Genomic DNA, 21,307 nt, shown 5'->3' with positions numbered 1-21,307 from the left:
TTGTTAACGTTTACTGGAACAAGGTCATCAACGTATCAACTCAATTTATAAATCATAGAGCACGAGTCTGAGGGATAGCGGCTACCAGTCGAGCCTTTTCTGTAGTTTCAGCAATAGACATGTCGCCAGCAATAGACATGTCGCACGTACATTTCGGACGTGGAATGCAGCTCCGACAGCGTTCCGCATACCAGGGTCAGACACAATACAGCCAAGAATGCCCCGTCTCTTCTGGTAAAGTAGACACGCGCGAAAAGCGCCCTCCAAGTCAGATGCTCTGAACTCCTCTCAGCGCAAACAGTCGGTGGGAGAAGCTGCAGGATGTAACCTAATTGACTCATCCACCGCATCCTCTCGGAGGTGAAGGGATGCACCATTGTCCTTGGCATTTCTCACAGCCAGGATGCTATGCATAGCTCATTCATGCCCAAGGAAACGCAGACAGCTCTCGGTAGACCTGACCAGTGAGCAGTAGAGGCTTGGAAGGTATCATGTGTCGACACTTTACCCCGCAGTTGAATGGCAAGTGTGTACTGAGTAGCTATGCCTTATCCGAGGGGCTTAAGCGCTGAAGTAGTCGAACAACCGGTTATCCGAGACACTGCGGAGAACCTTCTGTGTAGTTGTTTCGAATCCTTATCAGCCACGAGACACAAAGTTCAGAATCGATCTATCAGTTGCAGGCTGTAGCTTCGAAAGCAGTATGATTCGGAGTTGTAACGCATCTCCCCGAACGGCACATGGCCCGAGATGGGCCCATGAGCTAATAGAATCGCATCTCCATCAGAAAATCAGAGGAACATGTGGCCCTGTGCAGGGATGTGTCAACTGGTTCATAAGATGAAGACCAGGGTAGGGCTCAGTTGAGATATGTAGAATTAGAACCATCTCGGCCGATTCCCCAAACTTCCCCAACTTTCTCAGCGGTAAATGGCCATATTGATGAGTCAGGAAAGGAAATGTTGGGTGTGTTTTGTCTCCAAATTGGAGAACCCGAAGTGGGGAATGCCGGGTTTTTCACGCCAAAATTTCAGGGCCCCCGTCGCAGTGCGTCAGCTTGCAGCCACTAAACAACTAGTTTCTGAGTTCCCTGGCGTGGAAAACACCCCCAAATCAGAAAACTCCTTGTCGATTTTTTGAAGCATAGTGTCCTGACTTGCATGTAAACTCAGCTTTAGCCTCGGGAGCCATTGCCGAGGGAATACTTTCAAGTGCGGTTATAGGGCGTGGCGACCCGTCGATCGCAGCGGCTTCGACAACCTACCATCTAGTGGAATCAAAGTAATCAATCCTTCGACGTTGATAATCAATTTTCTCCAAATTGGTCCCATTGGCACTAAACTCCCGCGCTGGCTGGAACGCTGGATCGTCATCGTTTAAAAAGGGCCCTGTCCCGGCGCAAGTAATGGCACACACAACCTTTGTATCGAGCAATAATAGCCTCACAGCCAGAGCAGCCTGTCGCGGGAATGCATACTCACGAGGCCCCTTCTCCGAGTGAGTCGGGCTCCGCAGACACCGTCTACTCCCCCGAGTTAGATCGCCCTATCGACCCCATCTACAGTCAGGAAAAAGATGCCGCCGCACAGGAGATCGAATACCTCTACCTCGAGCTGGAAACACCCTTACCGACACCGTTAATCACTGCACCCCCGGGTCCCGGTCAATCGCCCCCTCCCGAACCCCCGAGTCTCGAGAAATATACCTCCCCGTTCCTCTGGCCAAAATGGCGCAAGTGGATGATGACCTGGATTGCGTGCGCAGTGACCGCACTGGCTGGTTATTCGGCAGGCGAGGTCAACCCAGCATCGACGGAGCTGACGGCCGAGTGGGGGATTAGCGCGGTGGTATACAATTTGAGCATCACGATTTTCTGTGTCGGTTTTGCGCTGGCCCCTATGGTTCTGGCGCCCTTTTCGGAAATTAATGGTCGGCGACCGATTTTTGTCGCAAGTGGTGTGCTTTTTACTGGTATGCGATTCGCGCCCGTGGATTACCATGGAGGCTGACAGGAATAGCGTGCATTATTGCTTGCGGAGGCACGCATGTTTTCGCAGGACTTATTATTGCGCGACTGTTTCAGGGTGTGGGTGCATGTATGTACAACCGGCGAAGATCATACCGTGAATGCGTAGCTAACTGGCGATAGCCACCTTTTCGACCATGGTTGGTGGTGTGATTAGCGACATCTTCCATGCCGAGGAACGCAATACCCCTATGGCATTGTTCTCCGGTGCCGCCCTCTTCGGAACTGGATTGGCGCCTTTATGCTCCAGTGCGATCGTAGCGCACACTTCCTGGCGCTGGATTTACTGGTCGCATGCCATCGTGTCAGCTTTCTTCGTGGTGGTCATCTATTTCTTTTTCAAAGAGACACGCGGAAGTGTCCTATTGAGCCGCAAAGCAGAGGCTGTGAATAAGTATTATGAGCAGCTCGAGGCTGCTGGGCACTTTGGAGTCATCATGGGCGAGAAGAACGAGGCCAAACGGATCAGATGGAAAGTGAAGAGTGACGAGCAACGCGAGTCTCTTTTGCAAATGATCAGTATCTCATGCTATCGTCCATTCCGTAAGTATCGCTCACAACAACTTAGGAGTCAGGACTGATGTAGTTTCAGACATGCTCTTCACAGAACCTGTGGTCTTCTTTTTCTCCCTCTGGGTGTCTTTTAGCTGGGCTGTTCTGTACCTGCAGTTCGGTTCGATTCCCTTGGTTTTCAAGACCAATCACCATTTCACTACCGAGCAGACTGGAGCTGTTTTTGCCTGTATGATTGCCTCTCCTATCTTTTAACCTAACAGTTGCTAACGTCACCAGCGATGTGTGTTGGTGCCATCATTATCACGATCGTCAGCATCCTGCAAGACAAGATCGCCAACAAGTACGGTTTCCTGCCCAAGAAACCCGAGGCTCGACTGTACTTTGTCTGCGTTGAAGCCATTCTGATGCCCATCGGACTGTTCTGGTTTGGCTGGACTTCATACTCGTCTGTTCCATGGATTGTCCCAACGCTGGCAATTGCCTGCGCTACCATGGGAATCTTCGCGGTCTACCTGGCCGTGTTCAACTACCTGGCGGATACCTACCATCGGTATGCCAGTTCTGCGATTGCTGCCCAGTCGTGCTGTAAGTCTTACTTCTAATACAAGACCTTCGGATCAAATGCAACATGCTGATTTAAACAGGCCGAAACCTGCTGGGTGGTGTTTTCCCTCTTGTCACCAATGCGATGTTCACCAACCTCGGATATCCTGGCGCATCGAGTCTCCTTGGTGGAATTGTAAGTTGTGTCTGAGACCCAATAGTGTCCGTGTGTGATTCTAATTAGTATAGGGCCTTCTTCTGACCCTAGTACCATGGGTCCTTGTCTTCTACGGCGGTCGGATCCGCGCGAAGAGCAAGCTCGCAAGTGTAAGTTCACATCCCTGGTAGGCTATTTACCAAGCTAACAATAATAGGAACTTGCGCGCTAGACAAAGAAAAGGATGGATGGATGAGCGATGATAGATGATAGACGATAGACGATGGATGTGCATAAAAGTAAAAGTGAACATACCTAATAGTAATTAGACAGGCAGTTATATACCCAATGCATATATACCTTCACGTGAGGTTCAAAGTTTGATGATGTTCTTCTCAATGGATCGATAGCCGGAATATATAGGATGTGCTACTTGGAAGGCAGGCGCGTTGGAGGACATTCACCATCATATATCTGCTTAGAAAGAGCAAGAGGAAACCTCCAGAAGCCTAAAGTATCAAAATGAAGCGAGGTTTCGGAGAGTCGTGAGATGAATACCATTGATTTATATATAAGTCTCTTGATCATGCCTCATACGCCAGTGGCGCCTCTCCCGCCGCCAGGTTGCACTGCCGGAACAGCCGCACCTCATCCTTGCCAAACGCTCCAACCACAGAGTGGATGACTCCCCGATTGTTGAAAAGCACCAGATCGCCCTCCTCCCAGTCATGCGGATACACATGAGGGGGGCTGATCGCTGGGCGCTGCAGCTTGTACACAATCTCTCGCACGCGAGCCAGATCATCAATCACGGTGCCATCCTTGCGGTGGATTTTGCGCACCGCAGACGGGTGGATTTGAAGGGCAGGCTTGTCCGTCAAAGGGTTCTTCCATACCATGGGCAAGACTTGGATTTTGGATTCATCGATAGGAGGTAGGTCAGACAAAGGAAGTTCCTTGTCCTCGGAGTAGAGACCGAGACCGGTGGGAAGAGCACGAGCGGAGCTCATCCAGATGTAACTGTTCATGTCAGCAGACTTCACAATCATGGCAGGTCTAGCTAAACATACGGGTGGGGCGCATATTCCACGCGACTCGTAAGCGCAAACTGCTTGTCCTCGTCCGAGAGCATCTCAAACATTCTTTCGCCGCTGACAAATGCCGTCGTTCCCAAAGGCACATCCAGCGTCTCGTTCGATCCGTCGTCATACCGCAATGTCTGTCTGCGGCCCTTGGGGACGCGCACTGCCAATAACGTCGTAACATTCGGTGGGTAAAAATCATACAGGGCTGCATCGATGTGCCAGCGGTAGAAGCGGGTGAAATCATAGTCCTCCTCGTCCGGAATAGCATCGCGGTGGAATGTGCGATGGTGGGGGTGTTTCAGCTGAATATTGGTGAGGCCCTCGTAGGCTTCCACAAAACCATGGCCGATCACCTGGACCTGAGGCTGATGGGGAACAGTCTTGAGATCGGGATGCAGAATGCTCCGTTTCGCATCGAGGGTCTTGCCGTGGCCGTACTGCGAGGCGGCCGGGTCGAATCGACGGGTAAGCTCGTACTGTGCTTTTGGGGAGAGGTGGTGTTGGTTTTTCACCACCACCACGAGGTTCTCGTACAGTGCCCTGTGAATGACGCTGAAGTCGTCATCTAACAAGTATCAGCAGCGGTTCCAATGGCATGGCAATTGACTCATCCTACCAGTCAAGTTCTCGAGGTCGATATTCTCGACAATGGCTCCGAAATCAATGTCGGAACCCGGAGGAGGAGGTAGTGAGTGAACTGTAGGAGCCATTGTGCAAATCTCTCAGAAGCGATCCGGATTCTAGCACAATTGCGAGGAATGGACAATGGTTAAATAGCCGTCGCATTCCCCACGCCTCCATCGGCATCGGGCAGTCCCGGTCGCGGAAGAGGCCGATCGTTCTATCTTATCGCTGTCTTATCGCGCCTTATCAATCAGTCTCTCTTGGGCCATCAGCAAGGGCGAATCAATCATTGATTGGTTAAGGGATTGATCGACGGAATGAGAATAGCTTGTTTTAGTCATGGCTCCATATTAACTATGTCAGGCAACAGGCCAGGGAAGTCATGTGCTGTTAACGGGGCAACATTCGACAGTGATGGCCGACTAGGTCCGAAATTGCCATACGCGTCTGCTAAGGCGTGGTAATCATGAAGGAGTGAGATAATGCCTGGGAAACTCCTTTTTCTATGACCAAATCAGCATACAAGTCTTCATGTGTCCAGTATCTGAGGTTATATGGGATGTCTGGCTACCCCCGTGGTGTTTGTTCATTACCACAAGTGTGGTGCAAGACTGGCTTGCAAACACCAACTGCCTACGATCTAGATGTGACCCCCAATGGTCACCTCCATGACAGGGAGATGTCAGCCATGTCACACATACGCTCAGTCAGTCAATAATGCACACAGCTGAATATGGCCAGTCTTGTATGAGACCATGTGATGACACCCTTGGGGGCTCGCAAACCTCTACTCTTCCTGCCAAACGCCTACTACAGCCGTAGCCCATTCTTCAGGTTAATCCCGGCATCTGACTACCGACCCCATCGGACAATACAGTCCTCACAAGTATCACACTACGCGACGGCTGCCTCACGTACAGTGACCGATCACAATTTCCCACCACTCATCGCTGCACGCCCCGGGTAACCGGATAAGGTTCACTACAGGAATTGCGCGTCAGGCACGGGAAATATAGTGTGGCGCTCCTTGGGGAGAAGAAGCGTGCGGAAGTGCTGCAGGAACTATCACATTATCCCGCGCGCTACGGCAGTTCTTCCGTCGGAGATGCGAAGTGCCGTCCACAAGTACCAGGGAAATATTCCACCACAGAGATACCAGAGATACCCCAATGATACATGCAAGGAGTATAAAATGCGCACATTATGCCGGCCAAGAAACTCCAAGAGGAACCAAGAGAACCACTAAAAGCTTGTCTCAACTTTGATCTGTAGCGTCTTCAACATGGTGACTTCTAGTTCGGTGATCATCCTAACGCTCTGGGCGGCACTGGTCAGTGCGAGCCCCGTTGCCGATCCCCTGGTGACTCCCGCCCCTAAGCTCGATGATCTGGAGAAGCGCGCAACCTCGTGCACATTCTCCGGGTCCAAGGGGGCCTCGTCTGCCAGCAAGTCCAAGACCTCATGCTCCACCATTGTGCTCTCCGATGTGGCAGTGCCCTCAGGTACCACTTTGGATTTGACCGATCTGAATGATGGAACTCACGTAAGTTACTGTGCCTCGACGCGCGATTCTTAATTAACGTGGACAGGTCATCTTCGAAGGCGAAACCACATTTGGTTACGAGGAATGGAGCGGACCCCTTGTCTCCGTCTCCGGAACTGACATCACCGTCACCGGAGCCGACGGCGCCTATCTCAACGGTGACGGCAGTCGTTGGTGGGACGGCGAGGGCAGCAATGGTGGCAAGACGAAGCCTAAGTTCTTCTACGCCCATGATCTGACCTCGTCCACGATCAGCGGGATCTACATCCAGAACTCGCCCGTGCAGGTGTTCAGCATCGATGGATCGACCTATCTTACGATGGAGGACATCACCATTGACAACTCGGATGGCGATGATGGCGAGGCGGCTAACACTGATGGGTTCGACATCGGCGACAGCACGTATATTACCATCACGGGCGCAAATGTATACAACCAAGACGACTGTGTGGCAGTGAACTCAGGCGAGGTGGGTATACTCTCCTTCAATCTATGGATGTGGCACTGATGGAACAGAACATTTACTTCTCGGGCGGCGTCTGCTCCGGTGGCCACGGGCTGTCGATCGGTTCCGTTGGTGGTCGCAGTGACAACACCGTCAAGAACGTGACCTTCTACGACTCGGAGATCAAGAGCTCTCAGAACGGTAAGTTTCGTATTAAGGTTGTTGTTCTGTGTGATCACATGCTAAGCGACGAATAGGAGTGCGCATCAAGACTATTTACGGCGACACTGGGTCGGTCAGCGAGGTTACTTACAAGGAGATAACCCTGTCCGATATCACCGACTACGGCATTGTGGTGGAGCAGAACTATGACGATACGAGCGAATCCCCGACTGATGGCATTACCATTGAAGACTTTGTCCTGGACAATGTGCAGGGGAGTGTAGAGAGCTCGGGTACGAATATCTATATTGTCTGCGGATCGGACAGCTGCACGGACTGGACTTGGACGGATGTGGATGTTAGTGGAGGGAAGACCAGCTCTGATTGTGAGAACGTGCCGGACGATATTAGCTGTTAAATGTCGGTAGCGGTTGAGCAGCAAAGCTGAACTGCTTGGGAGTATTAGCAGATTGTGATGTCACAAAAGACGATGTTGGACTTGGGCTGCAAAGATAAACCCACGTTCGAGTCAATGGATGTCAGTCGATCATTGATAGATGCCGCTGTAACCCACTCAGGCAGATCTTCCCATCTGCAAGCCCTCTACCTACTTCTGACCACGGGTTACCCACGCAATCCCTCGTAGGCAGGGAACCATTTCCCCTGTTTCCCCTTCGAGATAAGCTTCATTGATTGGTAGGAATATAAGCCTCGGAAGTTCCAGGCAGCGCCGCACGTCACTGTCAACGGCAGCTCCTTAACGATGCAACACAAAATACAGGATATGAGCGCTTTAGTCTCTCATATGAGTACTTCCACTCAAAGCAGGTCCCTTCAATTCCCGAGAAAGGCTGAAGTACATAGTACTGATACCCGTCATACTCTCACGTTGCATGATTCCAACAACCCAACTAGGCTTTACACTTCCAGGTCTACAAACCCTGTCTGGGCAGACTCTGGCCAGGTTAAAATTTCCAATTCCCTGTCATAGGATAGTGCTCCCAACAGCTCTTCAAAAGGCCAGCCACCACATGGAACCACATCCCCGATTCGAACTCTCAACCCCAATCTATATCCCGATCAGGCATCACCTTAGAGGATCACTTACCATGATGTCATGTGGGATATTCCTCATCAAGGAATAATTCATTTTTCCTCCGCGTTTCCTCTGCATAATACTGGCAATGAACTCCGACGGTTTTCATGTATCATATCTTCTCGGGATTAGATCCTGCTTTCGCCCGAGTTAGAAACCTGTCGTGGGTTGGGGTACGGCTTCATATATAGACAACTATACTAGCTACTGACCCTTCCCCAAATATATCTTTCCTCATTACACCGTGCTGGAATATACATTAATACCAAACACTATAATGTCCCTCACTAACCTAGACACAACCAACCCAGCCACACCACCCACCGACCCCAACACCACAACTCTAACCCTACCCACCGACCACATCGACGACCTCCCGACCATCCCCTACACCCCACCCACAATCTACACCCGCCCCCTAGCCATCCTAGGCGCCGGCAACCTGGGCCGCCGCATCGCTTGCATCTTCTCCGCAGCGGGCCACACCGTCCACCTCCACGACCCAAGTCAAGGAGCCCTGCACTCCGCCCAACGTTACATAACCGAGAACCTCCCACACTATACGACCTTTCCCTTGATCTCTCGCCCAGCAGGCCAAATCCACCCCTTCTCCTCACCCGACATAACCCCCGCAGTCAGCGACGCGTGGCTCGTTATCGAATGCGTACCGGAACACCTTCCCCTGAAAATTGATATAATGGGCGAGTTGGACGCCAAAACACCGCGCGACTGCATTTTGGTCTCGAACTCATCGGCGTTTCGGACGAGTTTCATGGTGGAGAAGGTGTGTTGGGAGAGACGGAAGTTGATGTGTAATATGTGTTTTGGGGCGTCGCCGTGGATCCGGGCTGTCGAGTTGGGCGTGAATGAGGGGGTTACGGAGGGGGAGGTGGTTAGGGTGTTGACGTGGGTGTTGGATGATTGTGGGATGATGCCGGTGCAGACTAGTAGGGTTGGGAGAGATGGGGAGGGGGGGTTGGTGCGGAGTCAATGTTTGAATACTGTCAATTGAATTTACTTCGGCGATTATAGAAGGGGGGTGGGGTGGTAATGTGATGATAAACGTGATGGAAGTTTCATAAGAGTGGTGCGGTTAGCATAGAGGGAAAGAGTCTATGTTAGGGGTGGTTGATTGATTGAATTTCACTTCATTAATATACTAATGTATACTATAATGTTATCTATGGTATATGGATTAAGCACTCCTCCACTTGCTCCCCCGCCACTGCAGGATTACTGTAGGGATAAAGCTCACGCCCATCAGCAACGCCGTCACCACGCCAGAACTCTTTGCAATGCCCACAGTATCGAACATATCGGGGAACCTAATAACTGTTAGGAGGTAGTCAATTGCAATATACGTGGACGACATACCAGAATGGTCCAATGAACCCCCATGTAGACCTGATAAAGTTGATGAATACACCCACGCTCCCCGAATCAGTCGGATATGAATCAACGGCGTATGTGATCAAGACCGTAGTGACGACCTGGTTCCCGAAGGCACCAATCCCTGTGCCGATGATTGGGCTGACACTCCATTTCCCGGTCTGTGCGTTCTCCGTGCAGACCAGGAACACCACCACCCCCGCAATAGTAAGCAAGTACCCGATATAGCTAAGCCACAGACGGTACTCGGGATCGGGCTTGTGACCGGTCCGCTTTGCGCGGAGATTCATCCAAGTGTCCGACAGAACACCACCGAGCTGTTCACCCAGCAGCGAACCGATAATGAGACCCAGGAATTGCAACCCAAGTTGTTCAGCGTTGAGCTCAAACTTCGACTGTAGCAGTTGGGGCACCTCGACGGAATTCATGACGGACGCGAAGAGGAAGACCATGGCGTAGGCGGCAGAGGCGATGAGGACGGGAATGTTAGTGATGAGTGTGAGGGGATGGTAGAACTCGGCGAGTTGGAAGGGGGTGGGGTCGATGCGTCGAATGGAGAGGTATTGGTGCTTGAAGGCCGAGGAGGCGTGCATGTCGGTGCCGATGTATCGTGTTTCGGGGCCGAAGAATATGTAGAGGATGAATTGGACGGCGTTGGTCTAGAAAGTCCATGGTTAATTTTAGTCCCCCTACAGGTTGCAGCACCGATGCTTACAATAGCCAGAGTCCAGTAAATCCACTGGTACCCTACACGTTGGGCCACGAATCCGAAAATCAAAGGGCCCACAGGCACTCCCAGAGTGACCATCACCGCCCAGATACCCATATATTGTGCTCTTTCGCGCTTAAAGAATGTCTCCGTGACAACAGCACTGCCAATCGCCATAGCCGGGGAGATGAAAAAGGCCACCAGGGCACGACATGCTGCCATGGACGCATAATCCGGGCTCTTAGCACAGCCAATGTTGCAGACGCAGCTGAGGCTCAAGGAGAGGAGGAAGATAGGACGGCGTCCGTAGCGCTGGGAAAGTGGCTTCCAGAAAAGAGGAGCACCACCGAGAATGGCGATTTGGAGGGAGGTCAGATAGCTTGTTCGCTGCAGAGAGACACCCACATCTTCGGCAATTTCTTCATAGGCTGGGATGACGGCTGCGGCGGTAAAGGTGCCCATACAGGCGTGGAAGGCGACTAGAAGGAGATTGATGATTTTCTGACACGTCAGTTACAGTTAACAATGTCGACGGAGCAGTATTTCCTCACCTTCAGGAGGGGCCAATTGTACGGATCCGCAGGGTCCATACTAGGGACCGGATCCAGATCTAACGTGCCATGTCGCTGTAGCAGGTATGCCTTGTGCGGCTCCGAAAGGGTACTCCCAGGCAATTCCGTGGCCAGATCGCCCAATTCGGTCTTTTCAATGTAGTCCGATTGCGACTTGGAGGAGTCTTCGAGCGACATGCTGGACATTGGACGGCTAGATGGGGTGCTGCAGGGTGGCACGATGCGTTTGAGAGACAGGCTTCACGATCGTACGATAGCCACGAGGAGCAGCAGGCAACTGGGGATTTAACCCACCCCACCAGGGGGGCCCAAGTCGATCGGGGAGGACTTGTCCGGAAGCGCGAGTGGATTCATGGCCGCGTGTTTGCTGGCTGGCGCGTTTGATGAGGATCAATGATAAGGGACCAGCCTAAGGCAGACTAGTCCGGGGAGAATGTTGGGGTAGCGCGGGGTCCCCGGAGTGTCAACCAATGTGAGGGCTCCATCTGGTGGATCGGCGGTAGTTGACTGCCCTCCATCACTGCCGGTCTCCTGCGTCTGGCCCGTCTGTCAGCGGCGCTCCTGTCCATTATATAAGGGTCCAGCTGCTGCTATTGCTGCTGCTCCTGCATCCCGAACCGAGGCCCCCAGCTGTCAATTGCCGATGCTCGTTCCGTGATTCGCTTGACTTGTGAGCTATCCTCTCTGCCAACGCCATGGCACCCAGCTGGACCAACGAGCTTCTCGGTATTGATTGAGAAGGATTGCCATGTGAAAAATTGATCTCCCCGCAGCATGGCTAGGCAGAAGAGTGACTAAGATACTACAAATTATCCCCTCACACAGAGTGCATCTCGCACTCACTCCGATGGCAACATTCCCCATCATCACAACACACCCCACTATCTCCACTACAGTTGTTGTGTGTGATGCTGAGAAATTACAGTGTACTATAATTCAGATCTGTCTCCCTGTTTTAGCGTATGCCCCCCATGACACTAGTCGTCCATATGGCATACTTGACGATTCTTGTCAGGATGGGGCTGAAAAGCCAGGCTCCTCCTGTTCTAGAACCCTAGGATTAGCCACGTGTTTTGTGTAGCCATAACCAAACCCATGTGTACCGATACTATTATCAGTGCACGTAGAATGTGAAGCGAACGTGGCATCACTTGTCCATGGTAACACGGAATTTTGCTCGTAGCTACGGCATGTGCCTTCCGTCTGTGGGGGTATATCCGGGGCCATGCATGAGCTATGTTAAAGTTTTGTTAGTCGTGTTCATAAAAAAGACCGATAATGGAATAAAGCGGCGAACCGTTGCGAAGGTGCTTAAGTATTTAGTGTTCCTGTATCAGGTATATCCGGTCGGTTTACGCCATCGCGCCCACATTGAAATGGTATATGTTAACTAATTGACAGTGGTCCTTCTTTTAATTGAGATCCTGGAGTAACTTGTCAAATGAAGGTATTCGAAAATATTCTCAGCATTGAATCAGAGAGAAGACATTAAGATCAGACTACTCTATTATGTGATGACAAGTTACTGAGACGAGGATAGTACTTCAGGAAGAGCATAAGCTGTTAGAGTTGAAATCATGACTCAATGTCGATAAAACGATCTGCCTGAGCGATCGGGAATCTCCTTCGTAGAGTTGTGGGATTTACAACAGGCGTCAGAAAGTGCACGATGGGCGGGAATGATGCCTATCAACTACGCTTCTCCTTGATGATATTATGGGTGAACGAAGGAATAACTGTTTCAGGCCACGAAGGGTTCACGACATACCGAGCGAGATCTGGGACAAACCTTCTATATTGGTCGTCGAGACCGGTACCTGCCACTTTCAGGGTAATGGTGAGTATAGAACTCACAAAACATCACGCCCATAATCTATACCCCAAGAGAAATCATTACCTGAAGAGGCATATCCCTACATGGCTTGACCATCTTTTCTTCCTAAAGCCACGCTCCTTTTTCCTTTGACACATTCTTTGAATATAGTATAGTTGTCCCTGTCGGAGCAAGTGAATAGTAAATATAATGGTAATTCCTATGCCACCCGTTTCATTCTTCTTAAATAGTGCCTCATCAGCAACTCCAGGAACTTTGGCCATCCTCCTCATCACACTCATCGCAGTCATCATCAACATAATCGGCCTACTTCGCTAATACACACTCGACAAAATAAATGCTCACTATGGCCGGATCTACCTTTCCACCTTCACCACCTTCACCTAATACGGGAGCATCCAGGCTCGATGCTAGCGCCAGAGAATTAGTGGAAAAGACATTTGGTATCACCGTTGACGGAGTTGAGCGCGCTCCCATTCTTGACTACAACGCAAATACCATCTCATATGAAGTCTACTTCCTCCACACTATGTGGAACATACGCGATACTCCTAAACAGCCTGGAGTGGCACGCATGCCATCAGGAACGAAACAAGTAATAATACAGTTCAAGATCCCTGAGCAAAATATGGACAAGAGGCGCTGGGCGGAGAACAAGGTCGCTGCTATGTACACAGCGCGAACTATTCTTTACAACACCGTCTTTCTCCGCACTGTACCGGAGGTATATGCATGGAGCGATGGAAGCGATGATGAACATAACAAGGCATGGATTATCCATAGTTCTCATCCACCCGGGGATGCCCCACTCAGTCAGTCGTTTTATCGAATGTCCTCGGAACACCAGGTTGAACTATTGGGACAGATTGCAACTCTACACAAGCTCTTTCAAGACTACGATCACATGGCTATTTGTCAGGGATACGGGGGTTTCGGATTTTCAGAGGAAGGATATGTTCGCTCTGGCGAGGCTCTTATGAACGGCGTCGGGGGTCCGTTTGGCAACCTAGGGAGTTATCTCACAGAGCTATTGCGGCGAGATTTGAGAAGGGCGGAAAGGCGACCAGATATCGATGGCTGGAGAAGGAGCCCAGAGTTAAGAAGGAAGCTTGAGGCATTCGTTGAGCAGTCTGTTACAGATGTAGTGGCTGAGATACCCGAGTATCGCCCAACATTCACCCTGAACAGGATCGGTAAGCATTTCTCTGAGCCATAACCAATACCTGAACCCTTCAGCTAACATGACATTCAAGAACTTGGAAACTTTCTCATCTCAGAAAGACCAGACCAAACACCGATCATATCCTACATCCTCAACTGGAATTATGCTTCTCTCGGCCATCCCCTGGAGGAGTTCGTCTACTCTTACAACAGCCTACATGGCGCGCTACTATTTCCCATGGATAAGGATAGCCGTGTCATGTCCCGATGCATTCTGGAAGGATTTCCAGATGGAGACGTGGACGTCGATCTGAGAGATCTAGATAACTATGCATACTACAACGACGGCATGGGTGCGCAATGCCACTATAACATAGCGAAGAATTTATACGAGGCCTTGCACATAGCAGAGGTAGACAGGCCTCAAGATATGGAAGGAGCGGAGACGTTGGTTGCATTTTTTGGCTTCTGTGCAGCGGTCGGAGGGCGAGGATTGTACCGTGATGATCCAGCTGCCAATGCGGACCCGGATGCAGTGTACAAGAGCAAAGCTAAACTGGTCAAGGACTACTTGAAGCTCCTTGGTTACCGGTAGTTATATATTTTGGATAGAATCAGCAACGTGGTAGTATAAGACGTATGGATGGTGGCATTGGGAATTCTCACTCTGGCACTTACAACCATTGAATAGTATTATATACTATCCTCAACAACAATTTTGTCCATAATGTAATTTCCTCATTTATGTTGCGCTGGGCTATTCTCGATCTGAAACCCCCATACAGGCCATAAAAGACACCACTCCTAGAACGAGTACATCGCACACCCAGGAAGCTTGCCTCACGCGACATAGTCACCCTCCAAATCCCGAAACCCACGAAAGAACGGCAAACTGGAAAAGAGCGTCTCATCATAAAAATCGGAGTCCCAAGAGCGGCCCAGATCCAGCGGCAAAGAACCCGAAAACACATCCATCAAATCAGTATCCACGTTGACTGGCTGTAAAAAACCGTCGGAATTTGCAGGCGCGCCAGCTGCGTACTCCTGGAGAGTGGTATATTCGTCCTCTTGGATGGCACTACCCTGGCGCAACTCGGGAGTAACCTTCCCATGACACCATAGGTGGCCTAGTAATTTTGCGTAGCGATGGGAGATATGCGTTTGGCTTGTAGCGGCAGCTTTGAGCATGGAAATGAATTGTCGGGTTAAGTTGAAGTATGTTTGGGATTCGTCGGGAGGGATGGCTCCGACGGAGTGGGCTTTGAAGAGGAAGACGGAGGCATAGATTTCGTAGCTAGATTGTTAGTGGATTGTCATCTGGAGGAGTAAGGGGGAAGACTTACAGGTAATACCGGACAGGGAGGAACTTCACAATGTCGGGTGGTGTTATCTCTTCCACGAATGTTTGGAGTAAATCTCTGGCTGCGCTGATGGCTGCGTAGATGTGGCGAGCATCGGCACTGGCCATGACGCCGTCTGGGAATAAGGGTGCATTGTCGTCATGGCTCATATTGGTGAGAGATTTAGAGGAGCGATATAGAACTGCTTGGAATGCAAAAGCGTTGACATATAGTTGTAAGTACTGATATTGTAGGGTGAGGAGACAGCGCAGAGACGGGGGAATGTCGACGTTTGACCAGGTTCCCTTCCACATCTCCATTGCTTTGGCGGAATCGTCGAGGTATTTGGGATAGTCGCCAACAAGCATTATCTGTAGGGTGCGCGACTTTGATGCGTACAGAATGTCGTGGGTGTTTCCAAAGATAGTTGTTAGTTCTACTTGAGCCTGGACGAAGGATGCGTAATCCGTTCCGCCAGTGATTTCCGGTTGGAGGGATGGGTAATCTTGGGTGCTGAACCTGGTTGATAGACTAGGTCCGCGGGACCAGAATGCTTGGCCCATTTGGATTGATATTTGCCGGTCGGCGAGATAAGTAACTAGCAGAGTTAGTGGTTTGTTATGATCCCCTATGATGCGGGATCGCATACATATCCACGCCAGTCGTCTCCGGCAGCGCATACTAAGTGGCTCGGATGCGACCTCGAACGGAAAGGATTGTGTATCTAAATGTAATAGATATGCCTGTCTGACTGCAAGGCCTATCAGATTCCATGCTACGCAGTCTTCGTCATATGCATTGCTCTGCTCAGAGTTGTTGCTGTAGGGCTGAACCTGGGAAAGCATCAGATGTGGCATCCACTCAGCTAGAAGTAGCAACCCTTCAACAGTTCCAACATTTCGCACGCTCCGAGCACCAAGGGTGACACGGAGGATAAGTTTATCGATATACCCCCTGATCCGGGTGTGAAGATGTTTCTGATCCGGCCTGTTCTGAGTGGCTATTGTAAGGATGGAGGTAAGGAGAAACGTCTCAGTAGCCCACTGGTGCTCGGGGACTTCTGTGTATAATAGACTGCTGGACACGATAGGAAAATAAGGATGGTAATTCATGGTATAGCTTGTTGTATCCTATGTGTTAGTGCAGGCACTACCAGCCATGGAAGCGGGACATACTAGTGCACCAGGGGTTCAAGGTCGACTACGTCGATGACTCCCTCCTTAACGATCTCTGTGGCCATTATGGATGCCTTGGGCTGGTCGCCAGGCTTATGACGCACACGCTTCACCACCTCATGTCCTGAGTCATCTGATCCTTGAGGGGCCTTCTCGGGCAAAGGTATGCTGTCATCTTCCCCCGCGGTGGCGGCTGTCCGAGCAAGGATTTGAAGAGCTTCTAAGGGATTCCGGACACCCCCACGGAAGAGGGTATCAGTGTCCACGCCCACGGTTTCCGCCTCCAAGGTATTCGGTTGTAGTTCTGTCTTGGTTTCAATCTGCTCACTGGATCTCGGGGCCTGCATCTCGGTGTTTCCCCAACGACGACCCCGAAACTGAGAGTAGTCACCTCCTCTTCGGGAGGTGGCTGGTAGGCATTGGTGGCCTTCCAGGTTGCACTTTGAGCATGGTGTATGGGTCCCCCCTCCCGTATACTTCCTGGGATGGTGGATATGAGAAGCCATGAAAGGTGTGGGATATGGGCAGTACCTACAGATCACATTTGGTTTTCCGTTGTCGACAACGAAGACATGCCCGGTAGAGCCTCGCGCCGGTACTTCGAGTCATGACCGTTGGACGGATTAATTGAATTCAGCTCAGGGACAGAATGGGGATGAGAGAGGCGTTGGCTGTAGAAGTGCGGGACAGATGCGGGGTTCACCGGGGTCGGCAATAGACGGCTGTAGGTCTGTTGGTCTCGTCGAGCAATGGCTGGCCCTATATCAAGGAGAACTCATCCATGCCATCGACCCTACTTTCTATCTGATACAATCATTCTCTTTAATCAACCAACCCATTCTATCTGACTGAGTCGAATTGCATCCATCATCAGTTGTCCTTTTACCCCTGCTACAAGATGTCAACCACGACTCTTTGTGAATCTGAGGTCTTTACCTCCGCTCGTCTCGTAGCAAGCGATTGCAAATTGCCTCCAGATGACAGATACGGAGAATACCATCCTACAGATCCCAAGAATCTCAAGCTCGAATCCAATTTTGGGCCCATGCTGCCGGAGAAGATTGGATACCTCCAACCCACATCGAAAGGCACGCCCATTGAGGTCATGCGGGAGAGACTTATTCGAGATGGGTATTTATTCGTAAGTCCCTCGTTTTAATTATCAGGGCTCCCATACCAATACAGTCTTAGGTCAAGAATCTGCTCCCACGGTACCAAGTACTGGAATGCCGCAGGAGCTATTTCTCCTACATGGAGTCCTCTGGTCTTCTCAGAGAAGGAACAGACCCCATCGATGGAATCTTCAGTGACAAAGATAGTCGCAAGTACTTACCGCCGGGAAACCTGCGGCGACTTTTCGGCCTGAAGAATGACTATGAGTCGGATAAGTATGTGGAGCTGATGATCAAGGCGCACGAAGAGAGATTTTATCTTCAACTGTGCGAGAGTACCGAGCTACGTGACTTCATCCGCAAACTCACGGAATGGAAAGACATCACGATGCTGCAGCGGACAATGCTTCGTGCCTTTGTGCCCGATAGCGAGTTGACTCCTGTTCACTTCGATCAAATGTACCTTCGTGCGGGTCCGCCCACCAGCCTTACAGCGTGGGTCCCGATCGGAGATGTTTCGCTTGAGGGTAGCGGGCTGATGTACCTTGAGAAATCGGTCGATATCGGTCGACAGACCGAGGAAGAATTCGCACGGAATGCAGCAAATCTGACTGATGAGGAGCGTGTCTCGGCGTTCAATAAGAACATGAATGATGGGGGGTTTCTCAGTCGTGATACAGTCGCGTATGGCGAAAACGCCAAGCGTAAGTGGTTGATCACCGAATATGAAGCTGGGGATGTGATCTTCCACGACCCTTTCCTGGTGCATGCTAGCTGCAAGAACAAGGACCCTGAAAGGAGGATTCGGCTCGCTACCGATCTCAGATTCGTGAATTCAAATGAGCCGTATGACAAGGTATGTTCCGGAGGCATAAATCCCACGGAACAATGACTGACGTGACTGTAGCGCTGGATGAAGGTCTGGCGTCCGCTCGACGGGCTGTGATGGTTATCGAAAGCATTACGTTTGGTGGTGAAGCTGAGAGGCTTCCTGTACTTGTTCTTCCATGATTATTCCCTTCAGAGAATAGCCGTAGCATCTGCATATCTCACGATATTTCCTTGTATCACAATTTCATTCTAGAGACGGCATATCGTAGCGTAACCAAGTCCCGCCATAAGACCATTACTCCCACTCCCTCGTAAGCGTATTCTCTTCTATCTCCCTATCAAAGTCCACCAAATGGGTCGAATGACACCAAGGCTTGATCGCCTCTTCCTTCCTAATCACCCCCGAGAAGAATTCACACCACTTCAACCGCGGATACGCCTCATTTATCTGTTTGCGAGTTGTCTGATGAACCAAGCCCTCAAAACACTTCACATGCGGATGAACTCCTGTATTATCATATGTCGTAGCCAATTGAATAAGCTGGCCGAAATATGTAATCGTTCCATCGACGCCCATATCCTGATGTCGAATGATCGCCTCCGCAACGGCCTCGGCCTGGTCCGCAGTGGCACCAAACTCCTTCAGCACATGGAGGGCCTTGATACCGCCGTAGATATCGAATGACATGCGGGTTGCCGTTAGGTTTTCCTCAGCAGTGCCGATGTCGTGGAGGAGGCAGGTTAGAGCCCAGGTGGCTGTGTTGAGGGATGCTGCTATTTCGGGGAATTGCTGGGTGGTGATTACCATTCCTGCCGTTATATGACGTAGTGAGTATATACACTTTGATGTGTTGACTATAGACATACCGTAGAAGTAGACCCTCATGGAATGGTTCAATGTCTGGGGGTGAAGAACAGCCCTGGCGTATTCCCAGGTCTTTGAAACAACAGGATCGTCGAAGGGAAATATGATTGTATCGAGCTGCATGACTTCTGCCCTTTCGATGAAGGATTGGTCCGTAAATATGGCACCGGCATTGGCGGGCATGCTGGACCAGCCGTTGGCTTTTATTTCGTCGTTGCACATTTCGTTTAGTTATAGGAGATGATGATGGCTTAGTGCTAGGCGGAGTAGAAGAAGAGTAGCTGTCCTGTTTGAAGAGCTGTTCATTTCAATAGCGGAATGTCGAAAAAGACCTTTATATATCCTACAGCGCAGGGCTGGATTATTGTATCCTGCTCAGACCCCGCTGATATTTTCGTCATCTCGTCGTCGCGATTTAACTCCTTTGGGTAGTATTTCGACGTGGCGTCCTGCTGGTTTATCTGGTTCACAATGTTGCAGGCCTGGAGCAGCGGAATCGACGCGCCCAGGCCACTGATTTGGATTACTCAATTAGGTAGTCTTTTGGAGTGGGGCTTCCATAATGTAACCAATGGCAAGATAAATATCCGTCAGCGGGTCATGTCGCGCTGTCCGATTATCTTTCCATTATCTCCATCACTGTGATCATATTCTTGAAGGCACAAGACGCTTTCTTCTAGCGTTTGTTGACCATCAGTGTCCAAAATGGCATGGCTTCTACGGCCACTCTTTTCCTCTTGCGGGCAAATTGTGTACAAATCCTGGATATTTATTCAATAATGTCCCAAGTCCCCGTCCTTCCTTAGATATTAGTAGTATTTTAATATACTATAAAATTATAGCTATTCTAAACAACATAAGCTTATTCTTTAAATAAATAATTATTATTATACCTGTCCACGACCACGCAGCTGTAATAAATTATTTTATATTTAATAATATCTAGTAAATCTTTTATAATTATATAATACTCTTTACAGTTTACACAGAAGATAATATAGATAATATAGATTAAATCAAAAAGAATGTGTGATAGGATCTACTTGTCAGGGTAGAAGGCCTGTCAACTAGGTAAGGAGTCAATCACTAAACACCATGGATTCGTCTAATAATGACAAAGGTAGCTGTTATGGGACCAAGGCCCTGATATAAAGCTCGGCTTCAGGCACCAACTAATAGCGCTAGCCCAGCACACACACTTAAAAGAATTTCGTACGAACAGACAAAATAGCTCTTCAGCTATTTCTTCTTGTTCAAGGCACGTTCCGATTAGCACAATCCATCCGTCCCGTAACATATACTATAATGAATTCATTTATATTTAAGATTAATCTGACTGTCTGACATGATCTTCTAGCATTCTAAAATAAATAATCAAGCTTACCGAGCCCTCAGAGCTTATTTAGAAATAAGAAAATTTAAGAATACTTAATCTGAAGTCTGGTTTAAAACTTAATAGACAAGTCTAGATTAGTAGCTTCTAACCCGCAAGTCTTAATTAACAGGATCTAACTCGGCCCGGGTATGAGCAGGCCCGGGCGAGCCCTGCCATGTCTACCTTGGATTGATTTAGAGATTGAAGCCTGTATCTGTTTTGGTGTACTACTCGCCAGTTCAAGCCTGTGTCTGTTTCAGTGTACTGCTCGCCAGTTTTCAAATCTGTGTTAAACTTCTTCTGAGTGGGACATAGTCTATAGGTGGCTGTGTCAAACAACAGTACCGGTATTTGTGTTCCTCAAGCTGGTAGGAAGTGGTGCAACAGTCTCACCAGGGATCCCTGCAAGCGAGAAGTACCTTAATACCAGCCATCCTAGGCACTTGCGAGTACATTTACCCCAGTTATTCTCCAATCCTGTGACTACAGTCTTACCTCTCTCCCAGTTAAGTCTCATCATATTAGATCTTCAAGTGGTAACTGGAAGTGATCACACATCGCAGAAGACCCTGTCAACCTCATCTTATACACTACTCAAGAGATCAGCGATCAGGATACCAGCTCAGAGATTATCATGTGCTGCTTCTTGTTACAATAAGGGTCCTTCCGATCCCCTATTCGCATCTCGTCTGCTCGAATACTCAATTCCGCTTGACCGGAGTTCAATTCCGCAGCTCTCAGATTGGA

General features: G+C 49.9%; 9 protein-coding genes across 9 annotated transcripts; 5 read left to right on the top strand and 4 right to left on the bottom strand.

Annotated features, from left to right (window-relative positions):
* Positions 1–1,469: 1,469 nt before the first annotated feature.
* Positions 1,470–3,474, top strand: BO83DRAFT_429438 (MFS transporter; the record flags this gene model as incomplete). The annotated part of the gene is made up of 8 exons (XM_025535466.1): positions 1,470–1,971; positions 2,019–2,096; positions 2,150–2,569; positions 2,619–2,768; positions 2,819–3,127; positions 3,187–3,281; positions 3,335–3,412; positions 3,460–3,474. 8 exons carry the CDS (start codon positions 1,470–1,472, stop codon positions 3,472–3,474), a joined length of 1,647 nt encoding a protein of 548 aa, XP_025385759.1.
* Positions 3,475–3,758: 284 nt separating this feature from the next.
* BO83DRAFT_380462 (TauD/TfdA family dioxygenase) lies at positions 3,759–5,051 on the bottom strand. The gene is made up of 3 exons (XM_025531757.1): positions 4,944–5,051; positions 4,313–4,892; positions 3,759–4,262 (listed from the first exon to the last, which is right to left on the bottom strand). The coding sequence occupies exons 1-3, from the start codon at positions 5,035–5,037 to the stop codon at positions 3,827–3,829; spliced, it is 1,110 nt and encodes a 369-aa protein (XP_025385758.1). The 5' UTR covers positions 5,038–5,051; the 3' UTR covers positions 3,759–3,826.
* Positions 5,052–5,951: 900 nt separating this feature from the next.
* Positions 5,952–7,541, top strand: BO83DRAFT_95985 (glycoside hydrolase family 28 protein). The gene is made up of 4 exons (XM_025537749.1): positions 5,952–6,494; positions 6,541–6,963; positions 7,011–7,140; positions 7,197–7,541. The coding sequence occupies exons 1-4, from the start codon at positions 6,234–6,236 to the stop codon at positions 7,517–7,519; spliced, it is 1,137 nt and encodes a 378-aa protein (XP_025385757.1). The 5' UTR covers positions 5,952–6,233; the 3' UTR covers positions 7,520–7,541.
* A 933-nt stretch (positions 7,542–8,474) lies between these two features.
* BO83DRAFT_450782 (NAD(P)-binding protein) lies at positions 8,475–9,209 on the top strand (the record flags this gene model as incomplete). Its single annotated transcript, XM_025536813.1, has 1 exon — positions 8,475–9,209. The coding sequence occupies one exon, from the start codon at positions 8,475–8,477 to the stop codon at positions 9,207–9,209; it is 735 nt and encodes a 244-aa protein (XP_025385756.1).
* Positions 9,210–9,391: 182 nt separating this feature from the next.
* BO83DRAFT_410033 (putative MFS multidrug transporter) lies at positions 9,392–11,044 on the bottom strand (the record flags this gene model as incomplete). Its single annotated transcript, XM_025534178.1, has 4 exons — positions 9,392–9,522; positions 9,572–10,245; positions 10,302–10,796; positions 10,847–11,044. 4 exons carry the CDS (start codon positions 11,042–11,044, stop codon positions 9,393–9,395), a joined length of 1,497 nt encoding a protein of 498 aa, XP_025385755.1.
* Positions 11,045–13,047: 2,003 nt separating this feature from the next.
* BO83DRAFT_429433 (uncharacterized protein) lies at positions 13,048–14,457 on the top strand (the record flags this gene model as incomplete). The annotated part of the gene is made up of 2 exons (XM_025535465.1): positions 13,048–13,894; positions 13,955–14,457. The coding sequence occupies 2 exons, from the start codon at positions 13,048–13,050 to the stop codon at positions 14,455–14,457; spliced, it is 1,350 nt and encodes a 449-aa protein (XP_025385754.1).
* A 115-nt stretch (positions 14,458–14,572) lies between these two features.
* Positions 14,573–16,986, bottom strand: BO83DRAFT_342820 (Zn(II)2Cys6 transcription factor; the record flags this gene model as incomplete). Its single annotated transcript, XM_025528672.1, has 5 exons — positions 14,573–15,156; positions 15,206–15,800; positions 15,852–16,321; positions 16,378–16,857; positions 16,913–16,986. 5 exons carry the CDS (start codon positions 16,984–16,986, stop codon positions 14,703–14,705), a joined length of 2,073 nt encoding a protein of 690 aa, XP_025385753.1. The 3' UTR covers positions 14,573–14,702.
* Positions 16,987–17,162: 176 nt separating this feature from the next.
* On the top strand, positions 17,163–18,542 carry BO83DRAFT_342817 (phytanoyl-CoA dioxygenase family protein). Its single transcript, XM_025528671.1, has 3 exons — positions 17,163–17,518; positions 17,569–18,345; positions 18,397–18,542. Exons 1-3 carry the CDS (start codon positions 17,276–17,278, stop codon positions 18,433–18,435), a joined length of 1,059 nt encoding a protein of 352 aa, XP_025385752.1. The 5' UTR covers positions 17,163–17,275; the 3' UTR covers positions 18,436–18,542.
* Positions 18,543–18,557: 15 nt separating this feature from the next.
* On the bottom strand, positions 18,558–19,627 carry BO83DRAFT_342815 (putative cyanamide hydratase). The gene is made up of 2 exons (XM_025528670.1): positions 19,188–19,627; positions 18,558–19,130 (listed from the first exon to the last, which is right to left on the bottom strand). The coding sequence occupies exons 1-2, from the start codon at positions 19,405–19,407 to the stop codon at positions 18,616–18,618; spliced, it is 735 nt and encodes a 244-aa protein (XP_025385751.1). The 5' UTR covers positions 19,408–19,627; the 3' UTR covers positions 18,558–18,615.
* Between the last annotated feature and the right edge of the window lie 1,680 nt (positions 19,628–21,307).

The sequence above is a fragment of the Aspergillus eucalypticola genome, assembly GCF_003184535.1.
Source record: "Aspergillus eucalypticola CBS 122712 chromosome Unknown BO83scaffold_21, whole genome shotgun sequence".
NCBI lineage: Eukaryota > Fungi > Ascomycota > Eurotiomycetes > Eurotiales > Aspergillaceae > Aspergillus > Aspergillus eucalypticola.
Note: the sequence above shows the minus strand (reverse complement) of the source record. Positions and strands in the feature narration are given on the sequence as shown.